The sequence below is a fragment of the Brachionichthys hirsutus genome, chromosome 20 (assembly GCF_040956055.1).
Source record: "Brachionichthys hirsutus isolate HB-005 chromosome 20, CSIRO-AGI_Bhir_v1, whole genome shotgun sequence".
Classification (NCBI taxonomy): domain Eukaryota; kingdom Metazoa; phylum Chordata; class Actinopteri; order Lophiiformes; family Brachionichthyidae; genus Brachionichthys; species Brachionichthys hirsutus.
Window position 1 is genome coordinate 10409461 of NC_090916.1, and position 16305 is coordinate 10425765.

Sequence of the window (16305 nt, forward strand, 5' to 3'; positions counted from 1 at the left end):
GGCTATGTACTCAAGTCTTTTAAAACAGCAATCATTAAACCGCTTCTCAAAAAACCAACATTGGATCCTGATGTCTCGGCTAACTATCGGCCAATTTCAAACCTTCCATTCCTGTCAAAGCTTTTAGAGAAAGCAGTTTCCAGTCAGCTGTGTGAATTCTTGCAGGACAATAAGTTATTTGAGGTTTTTCAGTCAGGTTTCAGAGCTCATCATAGCTGTCACACCTTGAGGTGGGCCGGTCTCATTCCCCCACTATCGCTCCCTGTCTTCCCCTCTCCTGTGCGCCTGCCAATCAGTTCATTCCCGTCACCTGTTCTCCTGCCATCACCTGCATCTCATCAGTCCGGACACTATTTATACCCAGCTCAGTCCTCTGCTCTGCCAGATTGTCAGCGATGGGTCCGACATTCCGGCAATTCAGAATGACCTCCCGTGTACCGACCCTGCCCGATTCCTGGACTCTGCCTGTTCGCCTGCCCCTCGCGATCTGTCTGCTTGGCTGTTTGGATTTCCTGGTTTTTGACCCCTGCCTGTTTTTTGGACCTTCCCTTTGCCTGCCCCTTCGGATCTGTCGTGCGTTTGGGTTTTTTCCTGCCTCGACCCGTGACATTAGCACAGAGACAGCATTAGTTAAAGTCACCAATGACCTTTTACTAGCGTCTGATAATGGACTTGTCTCCGTGCTTATTTTGTTAGATCTCAGTGCGGCCTTTGACACAATAGATCATCAGATTCTGTTACAGAGGCTGGAACAATCTGTTGGTGTTAGAGGATCTGCATTGAACTGGTTTAGATCATATTTATCTGATATATTTCAGTTTGTACGTGTTCATGATACATGTTCTTGGTACACAGAAGTTGAATATGGAGTTCCACAGGGTTCAGTGCTTGGACCTATTCTGTTCACGCTGTATATGCTTCCCTTAGGTAACATTATTAAGAAACACAGCATAAATTTCCACTGCTATGCAGACAACACACAATTATACCTGTCCGTTCAGCCAGACAAAGTCGATCCGTTTTCTTAATTCCACTGTTCAGAGTGATATGTCTCACACCCAGCTTATAATGGAGACGGAGACGGAGACAGAGACAGATGCGAGGGGGGGGAGTCTCTTTAGTCTCATGATTCAGTAGTAATTTATCATGAATGGACTTCTTCATGAGTGACTAGAGACAACATCTCTCGCTTGCTCGCTCTCTCTCTCTCTCAACCCAGCCGGTCAGACAGATGACCGTCCACCATGAACCGAGGTTCTGTCCAAGATTTCTGCCTGTTAAAGTGACGTTTTTCCTTGCCTCCGCCTCCAAAGTTATAAGATTGTAAACAGTAATCTGCTACCTGTGGTAACACCACTATGAAAAGAAGCACTTTGTTATTTCACTTCTGCTTCATCAGATGTTTCGTTGTATTTTGCAAAATCAGCGTTAAGTCTATAGTTGCTGTTTGATATAATTTGGAGATTGTAATTGTATTATTGGGGTGGGATTAAACACGTTTTCTTCATCACACTCCCTTTCAGGCAGAGTTGGCGTATCATTTGTGTCAATGCGGTTGGTTGGTTTGCGGCTGGTGCGGTGCGGGCTGTGGAGTTGTTTTTGTTTGCTTATTTTTGCCATTGCCTGAAATAAATAAAATAAAATTAATGAAATTTAGCTCATAACTGAGAGGACATGACAAAGGTTGAGGATGTTGCAGTCATATTTCAACAAAATTCTGATGTACCGGTATTCACAAGTTTTGAATTTAAGTCCTGTACAAGTGGAAGTAAAGCTGTTGGAAGAAGAGGAAGAATAAAGCAAACAGATAAAAAGAACACGGACCGTGACGGACATTAATTGACTTGCTGCAAGACGAAGACAAGCAGGAGCTGCGTTTCAGACACAAAACGCTTTTGTGTTTCTCACCAGAGGGGGGCACTAAAGAACTTTCCTCCACTGCTTCTCCTGTGAGGGATCACGGTGGGGCTGAAGCCTTTGCCAGCTGACATTGGGTGGGAGGTGAGGCTCACCCTGGACAAGTCAGCAGGGCTGCATGAAAGACTAGCAACCAGTCGCACTCACATTCATTAGCATCATATGGGCAAATTTAGAGTCACGGGCAAACCTCAGAAAAGTCCCAGGTCTTCAGGGGGTCTTGAACCCAGGACCTCGCTGTGGGAGCCCTACACACTGCACTACTGTGAAGCCCGACCTTCCAAACATGGCTTGACTGAAATGAAGAGACGCCCGGATAAACTCTCTCTGATCTTATAGGAAACTTCTGAACCCGACTGAGCTCAGAGCTCAGTCTGGAGGCGTCGATTTCATTCGTCAGAACTTGGTGATCACTGAAGGACTATTCTGAAGCCAGAAGTTCTGCCTTAGCCATTTTTTAGTCGTTGTTGTTGTACTTTTAAAAAGATGACAGAAATAGTGAAATAGAAGATGTGAAAAAAGATGAGGAAAGGGAAAATTCAGGAAACGCAGATAAAAAGGAGTGAATGTGACAAACGCGAAGCAAACAACAAGACAAAGAGGTGGCTTGATGTAGCGAGAGTGAGATGATTTTAGTCTGAGATGTATTGATGTGTTGTAGCACCGAAATGAAGACAATCTTCTTCTCTCTTAATGAAAGCAGTGAGTTGAGGAATCAACGCTTCTGTTCGAGTCGCCCCCATCAGAGAGATTACTGGAGATAAAGCAGCAAGGATTTACTGTTACACAACCTAAAATCAATGTTTATTATGAGACACTGGCTTGTGGGACAAAGAACACGAGGGAGTGAGTGTGTGGGTAGGGAGTAGGGGTGGGGGTAGGGAGTGGGGTGGTGGTAGGGAGTCAGGGTGGGGGTATGGAGTTGGGGTGGGGGTAGGGAGTAGGGGTGGGGGTATGGAGTTGGGGTGGGTGTAGGGAGTGGGGTGTGGGTAGGGAGTTGGGGTGGTGGTAGGGAGTGGGGGTATGGAGTTGGGGTGGGGGTAGGGAGTAGGGGTGGGGGTGGGGGTATGGAGTCGGGGTGGGGGTAGGGAGTTGGGGTGGTGGTAGGGAGTCGGGGTGGGGGTATGGAGTTGGGGTGGGGGTATGGAGTAGGGGTGGGGGTGGGGGTATGGAGTCGGGGTGGGGGTAGGGAGTAGGGGTGGGGGTGGGGGTATGGAGTTGGGGTGGTGGTAGGGAGTTGGGGTGGTGGTAGGGAGTCGGGGTGGGGGTATGGAGTCGGGGTGGGGGTATGGAGTTGGGGTGGGGGTAGGGAGTCGGGGTGGGGGTAGGGTGGGGGTAGGGAGTGGGGGTATGGAGTTGGGGTGGGGTGGGGGTAGGGAGTGGGGGTGGGGGTAGGGAGTGGGGGTATGGAGTTGGGGTGGGGGTGGGGTGGGGGTAGGGAGTGGGGGTGGGGGTAGGGAGTAGGAGTGGGGGTGGGGGTGGGGGTGGGGGTAGGGGTGGGGGTAGGAGTGGGGGTATGGAGTCGGGGTGGGGGTATGGAGTTGGGGTGGGGGTATGGAGTTGGGGTGGGGGTAGGGAGTCGGGGTGGGGGTATGGAGTTGGGGTGGGGGTATGGAGTTGGGGTGGGGGTAGGGAGTCGGGGTGGGGGTAGGGAGTGGGGTGGTGGCGTTAATGCAGTTTTGGACAAAGGGTTGTCAAACAAACTGATTCTGCTTCACTGACGCTCTACAGGAAACATTCCAGACACAAGAACACAAGAACCGGATCAAGATGAGCAAATCAACGAAAAGAAATGAAAAGATAAGCTTGAATTAGCTCCTCCTTCTGAAGCCTCGCTGCCTGCTTTGACTTCATTTCCCAACTCTTTTAGGTTTTTATTTCTCACCGATTCCTTTTAGAGAAAAGCTAAGATTTTAAGGTGGAATATCCACGTCTGAATCTCTATTATCGTTTCTTTTAAGTAAAAGCCGAATATATATTTTCTTCTTTACTCCGTTGTGTTCTTTGGTATTGAGTTTGGTGCGATAAAAGAACTCATCACATCCAACATGCAGCCATGAATAAGAGTAATTACATCGCAAGGCTCACAAATGGGATACTTTATTTGAACCCCCCCCCCCCGTCTATGTGTCTGTAAGACTATGAGCCAATTTCGATATCCAATAAAAACATAACGAAAATCTCCTGAGCCAATGGCACTCGTGGCTCCACCCACTCCCTTGCATACTAATAAGGGGTAGAGTAATATCTCGGGGGGCATCTCGTAAAAGCTGCAGCTTGCTCAGTGCTCTGGACGTTAGCCTGCCTCTGAACGCCTTCACCATGGTCGACGCATTCTGTGCCACTTGGAAGCTGGTCGACAGTGAGAACTTCGACGACTATATGAAGGCACTCGGTGAGTATCACTCCTCTTTTCTGTTTCACCTTTTCCACTTCATTCATTTCTCTCACAAGTGCTACAAATCAAGGCAGCGGAACAAATAAAGTGCGCCATGCAGGATCCTTTGTGTCTTTGTTTGTGGATAGAGCCAATGAAAAGTTCCTTTTGGCCGCTAACAGCCACTCTGAATCCTTTTTGCATGGGCAGGGGTGGGCTTTGCCACCCGGCAGGTTGGTAATGTCACCAAGCCGACTGTCGTCATCAGTCAGGAGGGGGACAAGGTGATGATTCGCACCCAGAGCACCTTTAAAAACACAGAGATCTCCTTTAACATGGGAGAGGAGTTTGACGAAGCCACCGCTGACGACAGGAACTGCAAAGTGAGTCGACACCCAAACGTTCCAGTTCATTCTAGGTAGAGGAGACCCGTTTCTCTGTCGGAGTCGCTGATGAGATTTCACGCCTCCAGAAATCGCCAAACATTTGACAGCATCTCAAAGAATTCCTGTCTTTTGTCCGTCAGTCCACAGTGAGCATGGACGGAGACAAGCTGGTCCACGTCCAGAAGTGGGACGGTAAGGAGACCCAGTTTGTCAGGGAAATCAAGGATGGAAAGATGGTCATGGTAAGTGTCATGTCGCTTTGAAAATCTGGTGAACATTTTCACATGTGGGAACTAGAAAGGAAGACTTTTTTTCGGCTTAATAATTCAAGTAAGATGCATGTTGTGATTAGTGATGCGTTCAGTGTTCAGTCCTCAAAGTCTAATTGAGTTGACCCCTGTGACGATTGGAAATGAAGGGAGCGTTCACCTCTCTGTCCTGGTTACTATCGTCTCTGTTGCAGAATTTGACATTTGAAGATGTCCATGCAGTCCGTACCTACGAGAAGGCGTGAGTGCCCTGAATGACAGCATCCCCGTCCAGCCAACAAGTGTGGATTTTCTAATTATTAACTCTGTTCTACTCTTTGCACTTCATCTTCCTCGGCATGATCAAGGCCTGCAGGCTGCGCATGTTTTGTAAAAACAATTTTATATGAAAACGTTTGTGACACGATGGATGAATCGTCTTTGCAGCCCTGTGTGAAACCTGAAATAAAGAAACAGAGACTAAACGTTTGTATCTTCTCTATTTGGTGGCTGTTTCTAGCTTTTAGGGTGATTTATTTATCGACCCTCAGATAGGGGATCCCCATCGTGTCTTGACCTCTAATCTGGCAGAGGAGGAGAAGTAATTTTAATAAACAGATTAAATCTCTCAATCTGTGATTTCACCAAGTTTCTGATTTCTCTATTTAATTCAGTTCAGTTCAGAACAGGAAGTCGTCTCAAGGCTTTACAGGATTAGCAGGGAAAGACAGAACCCAACTTGACCCACAAGAGCAAGAACTTTGGAGACGGAGGCAAGGAAAACTTCCCTTTAACAGGCAGAAACCTTGGACAGAACCTAGGCTCATGGTGGACGGCCATCTGTCTGACCGGCTGGGTTGAGAAAGAGAGAGAGAGAGAGAGAAAGAGAGAGAGAGAGAGAGAGAGAATGGCAGGTCGGAGGATAGTCGGAAACAAGGAGATGGATAGGGAAGCAATAGCAAGACAGAGCAGGAGCAGACAAAAACAAGATGTATAAAGCTATAAATGCTAATGCTAGCGACGTGGACATCAGTGCTGAGGGACACAGGTCCAGGTTCTGCAGCACCACGGACAGTGATTGACTGTATCTGATTTGTTAGGTATGAATCATGTATGAAGGATGCTCTCAGTGAAGTTGTCAAAGCATACAGATAGAAAAACAACAGTCCCATGACTTGACCCTCATCACGCCTCGATCTTGAAAATCTACGAGATTTTGACTTCATGTTTGGATTTCAGTGGCGATTTTCCTTTGAAGATGCATCGTTTGACAGCTCACAGAATCAGCGCGGTCTCTTCTCAGATCCGTAACTTTATTGGTATCTCACAGTGACAACATTTTTGGATCCAGACGGGTGGTGGCTTTTTTGAGGGTGGCATTTTGTCATTTTTTTGGTTCGAGCCTTCGAGCATTCATGAAAAGCAAAACTCATTGCAGCTGCCCCAACCTCCAAGAAAGAAAGCCATAAAAATAAAACTCCAGATCACAACCAAACTCTAAGGATTTTTTAACGGGTACCTTTTCAAGAAAGCAAATCCCAATCCAACCAGAACTTTATGAATAATTTAGCGAGGGAAGAAAGAACAGAAACTCCCCCAAAAATAAACAAACAGCAAAAGTATTTCCTCCTCAAAAGAGGAGGTTCAACATGTCTTACTTTGCATCCATTGATGGATCAACTTGGCCCCATTACAGGATGAACAACGTTTCATTTTTGTCAGATATTGATCAGATGACTCTGATTGGACAACATAGCATTAAAAAAACAATTTTTGTTTTTTTACTTTGGAAATACAAATTCTATGAGAACGAATTTCAACAATCGCGGTGGATTATTATTATGTGTGAACTAACTGGTTGTTAAATTTACAGTAATGCGCCTTTAAATGTGGCAAATGTCGGACTGTACTGGGAAAATAAATACATCAATATGAAATAAACATTCATCTCAAGCATGTTTTCCTTTAAATTGGCAGCAGTTTGATAGATGCATCTCGGTTGCGTCCTGTCATTGTGCAGATCCGCCCCCCCCCGCCCCCCCGCCCCCCCGCAGTGCGGAGGGAGTCACGTGACCCATCCAGGCTTCTCCTTGCTGTTTCTGTCTGCTTGTAGTTCCTCCTGTGACGTTCTGTAATGTCGCTCTTTAGCACAGAGAGCACGGCCCGTGTTCGGTGCGTTATGGTGCTGCTGCTTTACGGTTCCTCTCCGGTTGCAGCGGCACCGACTGGAAGCCTGCCGGGCTCAGGTAAAAAGCAGCGCGTCGCCGTTATCGTGAGTAACAGTATTCAATTCTGCTGACAGGGACGTCAGCCTCGCAGAATTTACCCGCAGACATTGAGGAAAAAAGAAGCTTTGTTTCCTAATAAATAATATTTTAGCAGTCAATAGAAATTGGAAAAAAGAAAAGGTCTCTTAATATTTGAAAGTAAAGCAAAGGAAGAAAAGAGTACCTTGAGATATAGATAAAAAGTTGGAATCAGGGTACCAGAATCGATGACCCTTCTCTTTGATCTCTTAAAGTAGACTAATCTCTAAGTATCCAAGCCATAAACACGATAAGCAAAAAACAAACAATGAACAAAACAAGTACAGCATTTAATTGTGACTGTCGTATAAGACATTACACAACAAGCCCGCTGAGGAAGTAGATAAAATAAAAAACACGTTTGTCAACGCCCAATTAGGTAATCTCTTCTTTGCTGGAGATGACTGTATTATCGACTGTGACCTTGAAATCATTAACATTTATTTCACGTAGAGAGTGTTTAGACCCAAAAAGAATAGATTCTGTTTTTCCAAGGTGTATTGACAGTTTGTTATCGGTAAGCCAAGTACGGATTCTGGTGACCTCAGAGCTGAGAGCCTCCTCAACCTGCACTTTGTCCTCTCCTGAAATCACGAGTGCTGAGTCATCAGCAAACAGGAACAGCGTGGTCTCAACAGCCATGCAGCGAGCGGTGTGCATGTGATGGAGGAATGCACAGTGCATGTAGGGGGCGTGGAACCATCGCACTCACAGATTGCATTCTTCATCCGTATTTCCTCCTCCTTTGGAGCAGTCGTAAACTGTTGCCGTGCGGTCCCGGCTTGTCTTGACAGATGCACTCGGGTTTCTCTGTCTCTCTCGTAGACCTTCTGTGCATCCTTTTATTTACCTCTCGTGCGTGTCTGCAGGCAGGTTCTGGCACATCACGGACCTCCACCTGGATCCCACCTATAACCGGTCCCCAGACCCCAGCAAGGTTTGCTTCTCCTCCAAAGGAGCCCCGGTCGCCCACGCTGGCATGTTTGGGGACTACCTTTGTGACTCTCCCTACCGCCTCATCCAATCAGCTTTCAGCCACATGGCGCCGCTTACTCAGCCGCAGGACTTCATCATATGGACCGGGTCGGTACAGACAGGACGACGGACGAAGAGTCACTGCTTCCTTCTCTTGATTTTACTGAACACTTCATACCAAGTTTTTTCTTTAAAATGAGCCTCTGACTAATATTCACATCAATTGAAACTCTCTGTGGCTAGTACTCCCACATCATCTGTGTACTTCATATACTTCTCTGTTTGCTCTGTGCTGCCAGAGGGATGAGGAAATACCCACTTCCTTCTCATTGCTTCTTGTTTTAAACAAAGCAAAGACATTTTTTTTTTTACATTATGAAAGAAAAGCCTTGTGAGATTTGACCAGTCCCTGTATTTGGCTCAGGCCCAGACGATAGTGTTCACCAAGTTAAATAAACCACTCCTGCTTTTCTGCGGCAGCATCAAAACTTTGGTTTATCCTGTATAATATAAGATAAACCAATATTTTCTGTGTTCTCCGAGGGAACTGAAAGGTCGTATTCGCTGCACGACGGTCCTCTGTTGATCAGCAGCTAATCAGATAAGCCAGGAATTCAATAAAGACGCTTAGGAGAACGTTTCAGCACCCAATGCTCCACCACTGGAAGTCTCGAGGCTAAAGTTACTGTGTAAACACATTTTTGATTTAATCCAAAGTTAATGGGCTTTTTGTGGCATGACTATGCATTAAAAGGGAAATCCCATTATTTGTACTGTGCGGATGGTTTAGACCGGGTGGAGGGATGTGACTGAGCATTACCTAACAGGTCGGGCGTGTGAGGATTGGGACAGTAGCACCTATCACAATGACAATAATGTGTGATTGAGATGAAACCAGTAACTGGTTCTAAATGTTTGTTTTGCCAGGGACAGTCCACCTCATGTCCACGTCGATGAGCTGTCCACAGACCTAGTGATCAAGGTCATCAGTAACATGACCCAGACCATCGGAGACCACTTCCCCAACCTGACAGTTTATCCTGCCCTGGGAAACCACGACTACTGGCCTCAGGTGACTTCCTGTCATAGGATGAATAATCGGGTCATGGCACCGACATAGTGGGATTTATGAATCCGTTTTAGGGAGGTATACGCTCTGAGTTTGGTCACGTTAGAATCAGAATGGTCTTTATTTCTTAAATGTTAACCATTGTTATTGTCAGGACCAGATGACGACCTCTAGTAATGCCGTCTACCGGGCTGCTGCCGAGCTGTGGGGCCGCTGGCTGCAGCCTGAAGCGCTGTTCACGCTCTCACAAGGTGACATGTCCGTACTTCAGCTCCCGCGATGGTGGTTTTGTCCTTTTAATATTTTAAATCCATCACATTGCCAAGATATAGTAATCATGATATTTGGAATGATTAATTACAAATAGAAACAGTGTTTGATATTTGCACGTGCAAGTATTATATTTACCCTCTAATCCATCTACTTAAACAAATTGTTTGACTGTTGCAACTTTAAAATCACATGAAGTTCCTACATTTAAAATGAGGAAATGTGAAAGCCCGTACTTTATACATGTGGCTGGTTGATGCAAAAAGTTCCTATTTTTTCGTGCCACGCTGAAAGACTCGACTCATCACCTTGAGTTTTGGCAAAGTCAACCATCTTTCTGATGTTTTATTTTACCCGTAGGGTCGAGTGGGCTTTGAGCAGTTGGCTCATTTAAGTCTAGATATAGTCTTTAGAATTTAAGGAAATAAAAAATACCACTTTATTATTAATTTATTACTTGAATGATTAACCTACTCTCAAAGTTGATGGTAATGTAATGCCTGCTAATTGGTAAATGTAATTATGGACCACTCAATAAATATTAACGACCTGCTAGCATGCTAATGACTTTATGTGTGATATGATAATATGAATCAAATTACGCTCTAGCATCATGTGCTAATTTGTGCGGCGTTCTGTTGCTGCAGGCGGGTTCTACTCCCAGCTGGCCAAGCCTGGTTTACGGGTGGTCAGTCTCAACACTATCCTCTACTACGGCCCTAATAAAGCCTCAAGCAACATGACAGATCCCGCTGGGCAGTTCCTGTGGCTTGAGGAAACCCTGGCGAAAGCTGCTGAGAGCCTGGAGAAGGTCTGACCGGTCCCACGTTGATTACTTTGCATCGGTATAGCGCTGTTAAACTATCGCACCCCCGTGGTTTATTTCTTGCTCCAGGTGTACATCATCGCTCACGTACCAGTGGGATACCTGCCCTTTGTCAAGAACACCACTGCTATAACAGAGAGCCACAATGAAAGGCTAGTTGCCATCTGCAGGAAATACAGCAAGGTCATTGCTGGACATTTTTATGGCCACACCCACAGAGACAGCATTATGGTACTGTTGGATCAACAAAGTAAGAAAAGTGCTTCATGTATATGTCAATAGTCATGTATATGTCAATAGTTTTGTTGAAGTACAAAAACTAATTTTGAGATTATTTATGACCTCCATTAGTGCAATAGAATTATTAACAGTTATAGACTGAAAATTCTCCAAGAAGCTCTTTGTGTAAGTCCTTCTTGTAACCTTAGAGCAAACAAATTTTGAAGCTCCATTTACTGCAATGTTAATCAATATTCAAAGTAATCCAGAATCCAGGATCTCTTCTGGATCATCACCAAACTTTAATCATCGGTTCCTGGTAACATTCCCAACATGTTCTGAAAGTTTCATCAAGATCCGTCCAGAACATTTTGAGTTATCTTGCTAAAAGGCGGACAGACAGACGCCGGCGTCTATCAACCGCGTCTACAGGTCTATCAACAGATTAAAAAAACCTAATTAAATTAAATGACCTACCTAAAGAAGAACCCTCAACACACATGAATGTCCTCAACAGTTCTTTGCACCAATTTTTATGTTTGTCTTTCTTGCTCTTCAGATAACCCAGTGAATTCTATTTTTGTGTCACCGGCTGTTACGCCAATCAAGTCACCTCATGAGGTTTACTCAAACAACCCAGCGTTCCGTATGTACCTGTTCAACATGAGGGACTACTGCCTGTTGGTAAGAAGCTCTGCGCTTCACATCAGCTCACTTCAGGGCACAGATTTCACTTGGTATGAATTTACAGGCTAAAATGTGGAGTCGCATTTCTGGCAATATGATGAAAAACAAATCTTGCATAAACTCGGAGACAGCAGAGGGTCCACTGGCTATGAGCCACATGAAAATACAACTAAACTACTCAAAAATATCAGCACCGTTTTTGTGACTGGTCGATGAACATGAAGGCATCACCTTGCTTGAAAAGCACGCAGCTTCAGAATTGACGTGTGCTTTGGTACAGCCACAGGTGAGAGCCTGATGCTGTTTTTAAGTATTTAGAAGTTGCTTAGAAAGAACTGAGGCCTGCCTCATTTTGCAAACATATTGACAATTTCAGGTCAAACCAAAATACTCAATGTAGTGCTGACATTAAAAAGAAGTAATTGCAGAACTATCTCTGCCATTCCAAAATACTTTTCTTTCACCTGTCTTTCTCGCCACTTGGCGCTTTTCTCCATCTGAAGGATATCTGGCAGTACTATTTGAATCTGACGGAAGCCAACGAGAAACAAAGATCTGACTGGAGGCTTGAATATGTCATGACAGAGGCTTTTGGACTGAGTGACCTGCAGCCACAAAGCCTCCTCCAGCTGGGCCTGAGCTTCATCCTCCCCCAGACCAAAACCTTCATCAAGTATTTCAGTCACTACATGGTCGGTTACGACAATAGTATTACATGTCAGGGAGATTGTAAGGTTGCCCAGGTGTGTGCTGTTCTGTTCCTGGACCAGTTATCCTATTCCAAATGTGTTGCAAATGAGAACACATTAGAAGGGTATGCTCCAAAAAGAACCTTATCCAATAAATCACTGTGAAGTAAAGGAAAGAAATGGCATTCAGCCCTTGAAGTATAAACTGTTATTCTGTAGCTCATCTGCTGCTACATTTTGGAAATCATTTATTTTCAAGATTATCATGATTTATATATATATTTTCCACTCCATAGATCTGCTGCATATTAATAAGAATACTACTATTTTGGTGTTTTTTTCAAGCTGTCTGAAGAATCCATGTTGATCAATAAATGTTGAATTAGGTAGAACAAAAACACTGCCAATCCATCTTCGACCACTTATCCGGTGCCGGGTCTTGGAGGCAACAGTATGAGCAAGGATGCCCAGATTTTCCTTTCCTCAGACACCTCCTCTAGTTCTTCCAGGGGGGATCCTGAGGCATTCCCATGCCAGCAAAGAGACATATTCTCTCCAGCGTGTCCTCCCAGTGGGACATGCACGAAACACCTCCCCAGGGAGTCGTCCTGGAAGCACCCGGAATAGATGCCCCAGCCGCCTCAGCTGACTCCTCTCTATGTGGAGGGGCAGCAGCTCGACTCTGAGTTCCTCCCCCTAAGGGGGGCCCCAGCCATCCTGCGGAGGAAACTAATTTTGACCGCTTGTATCCGTGATCTTGTCCTTTCGGTCATGACCCAAAGCTCATGACCAATGGGGAGAGGAGGAACGTAGATTGACCGGTAAATCAAGAGTGTCGCCTTTCGGTTCAGCTCCTTCTTCACCACGACAGACCAATACAACGACTGCAGCTGCTGCACCGATCCCTCCGTCAGTCTTACACTACGTCCTTCCATCCTTCCCTCACTCGTGAACAAGACCCAGAGGTACTTGAACTCCTCCACTTGGGGTAGGATATCCTCCCCGACCTGGAGGTTACTCTCCACCCTTTTCCGGCTGAGAACCATGGTCTCGGATTTTAGGATTTGGAGGTGCTGATTCTCATCCCGGCCGCTTCACGTGCGGCTGCGAACCGATCCAGTGAGAGCTGGAGGGCGTGGCCTGATGAAGCCAGCAGGATCACATCATCTGCAAAAAGCAGCGATCCAATAAAAACGATGTTCTGCGAACATACCTGTTCTTTTATATACCTGTTCATCCACGCCCACATGTCCCCCTTTACGTCCTCATGGTGTCCTCTCCTACGTCCGCCTTACAACAACAAATAGGCCGCGCGGACCAATGGACGCGCGGCTTTTAGGCGCGTCCTATGGGTGTGAAAATACGGTAAATAAATAGATTTTTGCAGAGAAGCACACAGGGGTCATACTTTAAAAAAAATTACAAAATTAGTTGTTGTTTTTTTACCCCAGTACAAAAACAAACAAAACATTCTAAGTATGACCCCCTATGTCAGGGAGCTGATTCCACAATAAAGGAGCTTGATAACTGAAAGCTCCGCCCCCCAGTCTGCTTTTGGAATTTTCTGGAACCAAGAGCAGGCCAGCATCTTGGGACCGTAGGGTTCTAGTGGGGCAATATGGCATAATGAGGTCTGTGAGGTAAGGAGGGGCCTGGCTGTTGAGGGCTTTAAAAGTGAGTAGAAGGATTTTACATTCAATTCATGCTCTAACATGAAGCCAATCCAAATTGGATGGACAACAAAACTAATTGACCCAAATGAAGACTAGCAAGATGGCGGCGCCCATGCGTGCAGCGGCTCCATGCTCTCCAGTCTGGTGCTTAGTTTTTCTTTACTTTTTCTTACTTTTTACTGATTTCTGCGAGGCGACTATCGCCAGGATTTACTGGACATCGGCCTGGGGCTCAACATATTACTTGCATTTTCTGTTATTATTGAACTTTATGTTGTATTCCGCACCGGACGGAGCAGCGCTCCTAATCTCATTGTGTAGCCACTATGCAAGGACAATAAAGGCTTTCTATTCTAAGTTTACACAAGAACACAAGACGGCACATAGTCAGACATTCAGGCTTAGAATATCCCTACAAAGGCAGAGGGAAAAGCAAGGCAACACACACATCTCAAGAAAGCCAATGAGACATGAGAGATACCCAGACTGGGCCTTCAGAAAGCCAAGTAAGAAACGTCATAAACACAAACATTTACAAAAACAACACGGCTCGTGTTGTTTTTGTGTGTCACTGATGATAAAATAAAAGCTGTAAGAGTTGCTGATTTGTTTGTCTCTGCAGAAGGAACAGCGACTAACCTCATCTGAACCTCTCTCTTCAATCTAACTCCCCCCACCATCACCGTGCTGATCTTATTCAACTTCTGTTCAAAAGCCTTCTTGTTTCTCAGCCACCACCTCAAGCATTTGCCCCTCGCCTCCTCCGCCTCACCCTCCCAGCTCTTTTGTCCCTTTGCCTCACTCTCCAAAGGCTGAATACACCCTTTAAACCTAATGCGCAGCTTTCTAATGGAAAAATGCAGCAACACAAATCAACAAAAGTTGTACTACATTAGAAAAGTGAAAATATTAGCTGTGCCGTGTTTGTTCTTTTTTATTAATCTAATTTCTCCAGAACAGGGGTTCCTCAGGGTTGCAGGATAGATCTTTGAAAATAATAGTTTATTTGTAGTTTTTTTTTCTCATCTTTGTATCTGTAGTGATTTCCTGGATTATTTTATCCCTTTATACATTTTAAAGTAATTCCCCTCATGTGCCCCATTTCCATTATTATTCCTGAGTAGTCTACCCCCCCCCCCCCCCCCAAAGTTGGTGCCTAACACACCGTAACTGTGGAAACACAGTTGTTGGAGCACATGGCAATGGAAAGGACTCCATTACCGGGGTAACGGCTGTAAAGTTCCTCTGAATTCAGCTCTGAGCTCATTGTTAACCCCCGGCCTGCCAGTCAGATACAGCAAATAATGGACTGTGTGTTTGCATGAGAGGGAGACTCTTCCCACACCATCACTGGAGTCTTGGACTTGTGCAAAGACCATCTGCTTTTCAACCGAACTCCATTCAACTGGCCAGCCATCTCTATGTGCTACCACAATATAGGCGGCTTTATGTCACAGCTTTTGAAAGCTATTTGCATGTGATTTTGATGGTATGTACAGTATATTGAGGTGTGTCCATCTGCTAACATGCTGGCGTGTTGTGTTTTTAACTTAGAGACACAGCACAAACCAGCTGTGGTGGAAAGAGTCTACCTTTTACTACAATTATCAACTTGCACTTAAAATGAGAATTTGCGATTTCTGTTACATTTCAAATACATAAATACATTTATAAGGTCTGCAATCAGATGGTTTGAAATTCTTCATACATAGTTTAACAACTATGAATAGTGTCTAGTAATATTTGTTTGATTGCAAAAGATAAGGCTGTGTTGATCTTCAGGGATAATCACACGGTAGCCTGAACAGAATAAAGTCGTAGGTGATGGTTGCTGAAGGGTGAGTCAGAGGAGATCCAGTGGTGGTTCAATGTGGGAAATGTGGGGTTTGCTGGATGGTAGCTGTCTCTCTTCCTAAGTGACTGTCTCACTGACCAGCCCTCTGTCTGTCTGGCTGACTGTTAGATGAGTGGTGGAGCCCCACCACCAGTTAATCTGAGGATTACTGTCAGGACAGGATAGCCATCCAACTGCCCTCTCCTGGGGAGCTGGAATCTCTTTATTTCTTTTGTGTGTGTGTGTGATTAACCTTTTTATCTTCCAGTTCACCTAATCCCATTCCACATCTTCAGATTTTAAGAATTGTCTCTCTCTTCAATTTTAATAGTCAGATGTCTCCCTTTAGTTGTTTGGTTATACAAAGCTACAATATGTTGGATTGGAGATATACAGTATATATATGATCCGATATGATGTATACACACACACACACACACACACACACACACATATATATATATATGTATATATATTTCACCAATGTCTCCTTGTCTGCCTGAGTGAAGAATGATGAGTTAATGTTTATTTCCTTGAAGTGTAAAACAACATAAGGGATCCACATATTTATACCACTCTAAAGTTTGATCTGTAGGCATGTGTAATAAGTCAGTGTAGCATTGAAGACAATGTAGGCTATCTAAACTAGTCATTATGGCCTGGAAATGAACAATACAGTAAATCCCTCTAACAGTGAGTTAAAAAGACTTACACTCATTAGAAGAAAAATGGCATTCAAATAGCAAAAACCTTAGCAATGTTAGAAGAAGAAGAAGAACTGGGGATACATCTAACTATATTATGTTATATATTATAGATAATAAAAGTA

At 44.8% G+C, this 16305-nt stretch overlaps 3 protein-coding genes across 3 annotated transcripts; 2 read left to right on the top strand and 1 right to left on the bottom strand.

The window, feature by feature from the left end:
* Positions 1 to 2668: 2668 nt before the first annotated feature.
* LOC137909686 (uncharacterized) lies at positions 2669 to 4241 on the bottom strand. The gene is made up of 2 exons (XM_068754148.1): positions 4213 to 4241; positions 2669 to 3626 (listed from the first exon to the last, which is right to left on the bottom strand). Exons 1-2 carry the CDS (start codon positions 4239 to 4241, stop codon positions 2669 to 2671), a joined length of 987 nt encoding a protein of 328 aa, XP_068610249.1.
* Positions 4240 to 5403, top strand: LOC137909417 (fatty acid-binding protein, brain). The gene is made up of 4 exons (XM_068753872.1): positions 4240 to 4312; positions 4505 to 4677; positions 4821 to 4922; positions 5144 to 5403. Exons 1-4 carry the CDS (start codon positions 4240 to 4242, stop codon positions 5192 to 5194), a joined length of 399 nt encoding a protein of 132 aa, XP_068609973.1. The 3' UTR covers positions 5195 to 5403.
* Positions 5404 to 7070: 1667 nt separating this feature from the next.
* Positions 7071 to 12326, top strand: smpdl3a (sphingomyelin phosphodiesterase acid like 3A). The gene is made up of 8 exons (XM_068753859.1): positions 7071 to 7174; positions 8104 to 8317; positions 9137 to 9281; positions 9433 to 9529; positions 10196 to 10359; positions 10444 to 10624; positions 11153 to 11277; positions 11784 to 12326. The coding sequence occupies exons 1-8, from the start codon at positions 7108 to 7110 to the stop codon at positions 12132 to 12134; spliced, it is 1344 nt and encodes a 447-aa protein (XP_068609960.1). The 5' UTR covers positions 7071 to 7107; the 3' UTR covers positions 12135 to 12326.
* Positions 12327 to 16305: the final 3979 nt, after the last annotated feature.

Excerpts from the sequence above, each read along its gene's own strand:
- LOC137909686 (XM_068754148.1), bottom strand. The coding sequence starts at position 4,241 with ATGGTGAAGGCGTTCAGAGGCAGGCTAAC. Across the intron at positions 3,627-4,212 it reads GCGTTCAGAGGCAGGCTAAC|AATCAGTTTGTTTGACAACC; the intron begins GTCCAGAGCACT and ends TCAGTGAAGCAG.
- LOC137909417 (XM_068753872.1), top strand. The coding sequence starts at position 4,240 with ATGGTCGACGCATTCTGTGCCACTTGGAAGCTGGTCGACAGTGAGAAC. Across the intron at positions 4,678-4,820 it reads CTGACGACAGGAACTGCAAA|TCCACAGTGAGCATGGACGG; the intron begins GTGAGTCGACAC and ends TTTGTCCGTCAG. Across the intron at positions 4,923-5,143 it reads AGGATGGAAAGATGGTCATG|AATTTGACATTTGAAGATGT; the intron begins GTAAGTGTCATG and ends TCTCTGTTGCAG.
- smpdl3a (XM_068753859.1), top strand. The coding sequence starts at position 7,108 with ATGGTGCTGCTGCTTTACGGTTCCTCTCCGGTTGCAGCGGCACCGACT. Across the intron at positions 7,175-8,103 it reads TGGAAGCCTGCCGGGCTCAG|GCAGGTTCTGGCACATCACG; the intron begins GTAAAAAGCAGC and ends GCGTGTCTGCAG. Across the intron at positions 8,318-9,136 it reads GACTTCATCATATGGACCGG|GGACAGTCCACCTCATGTCC; the intron begins GTCGGTACAGAC and ends TTGTTTTGCCAG.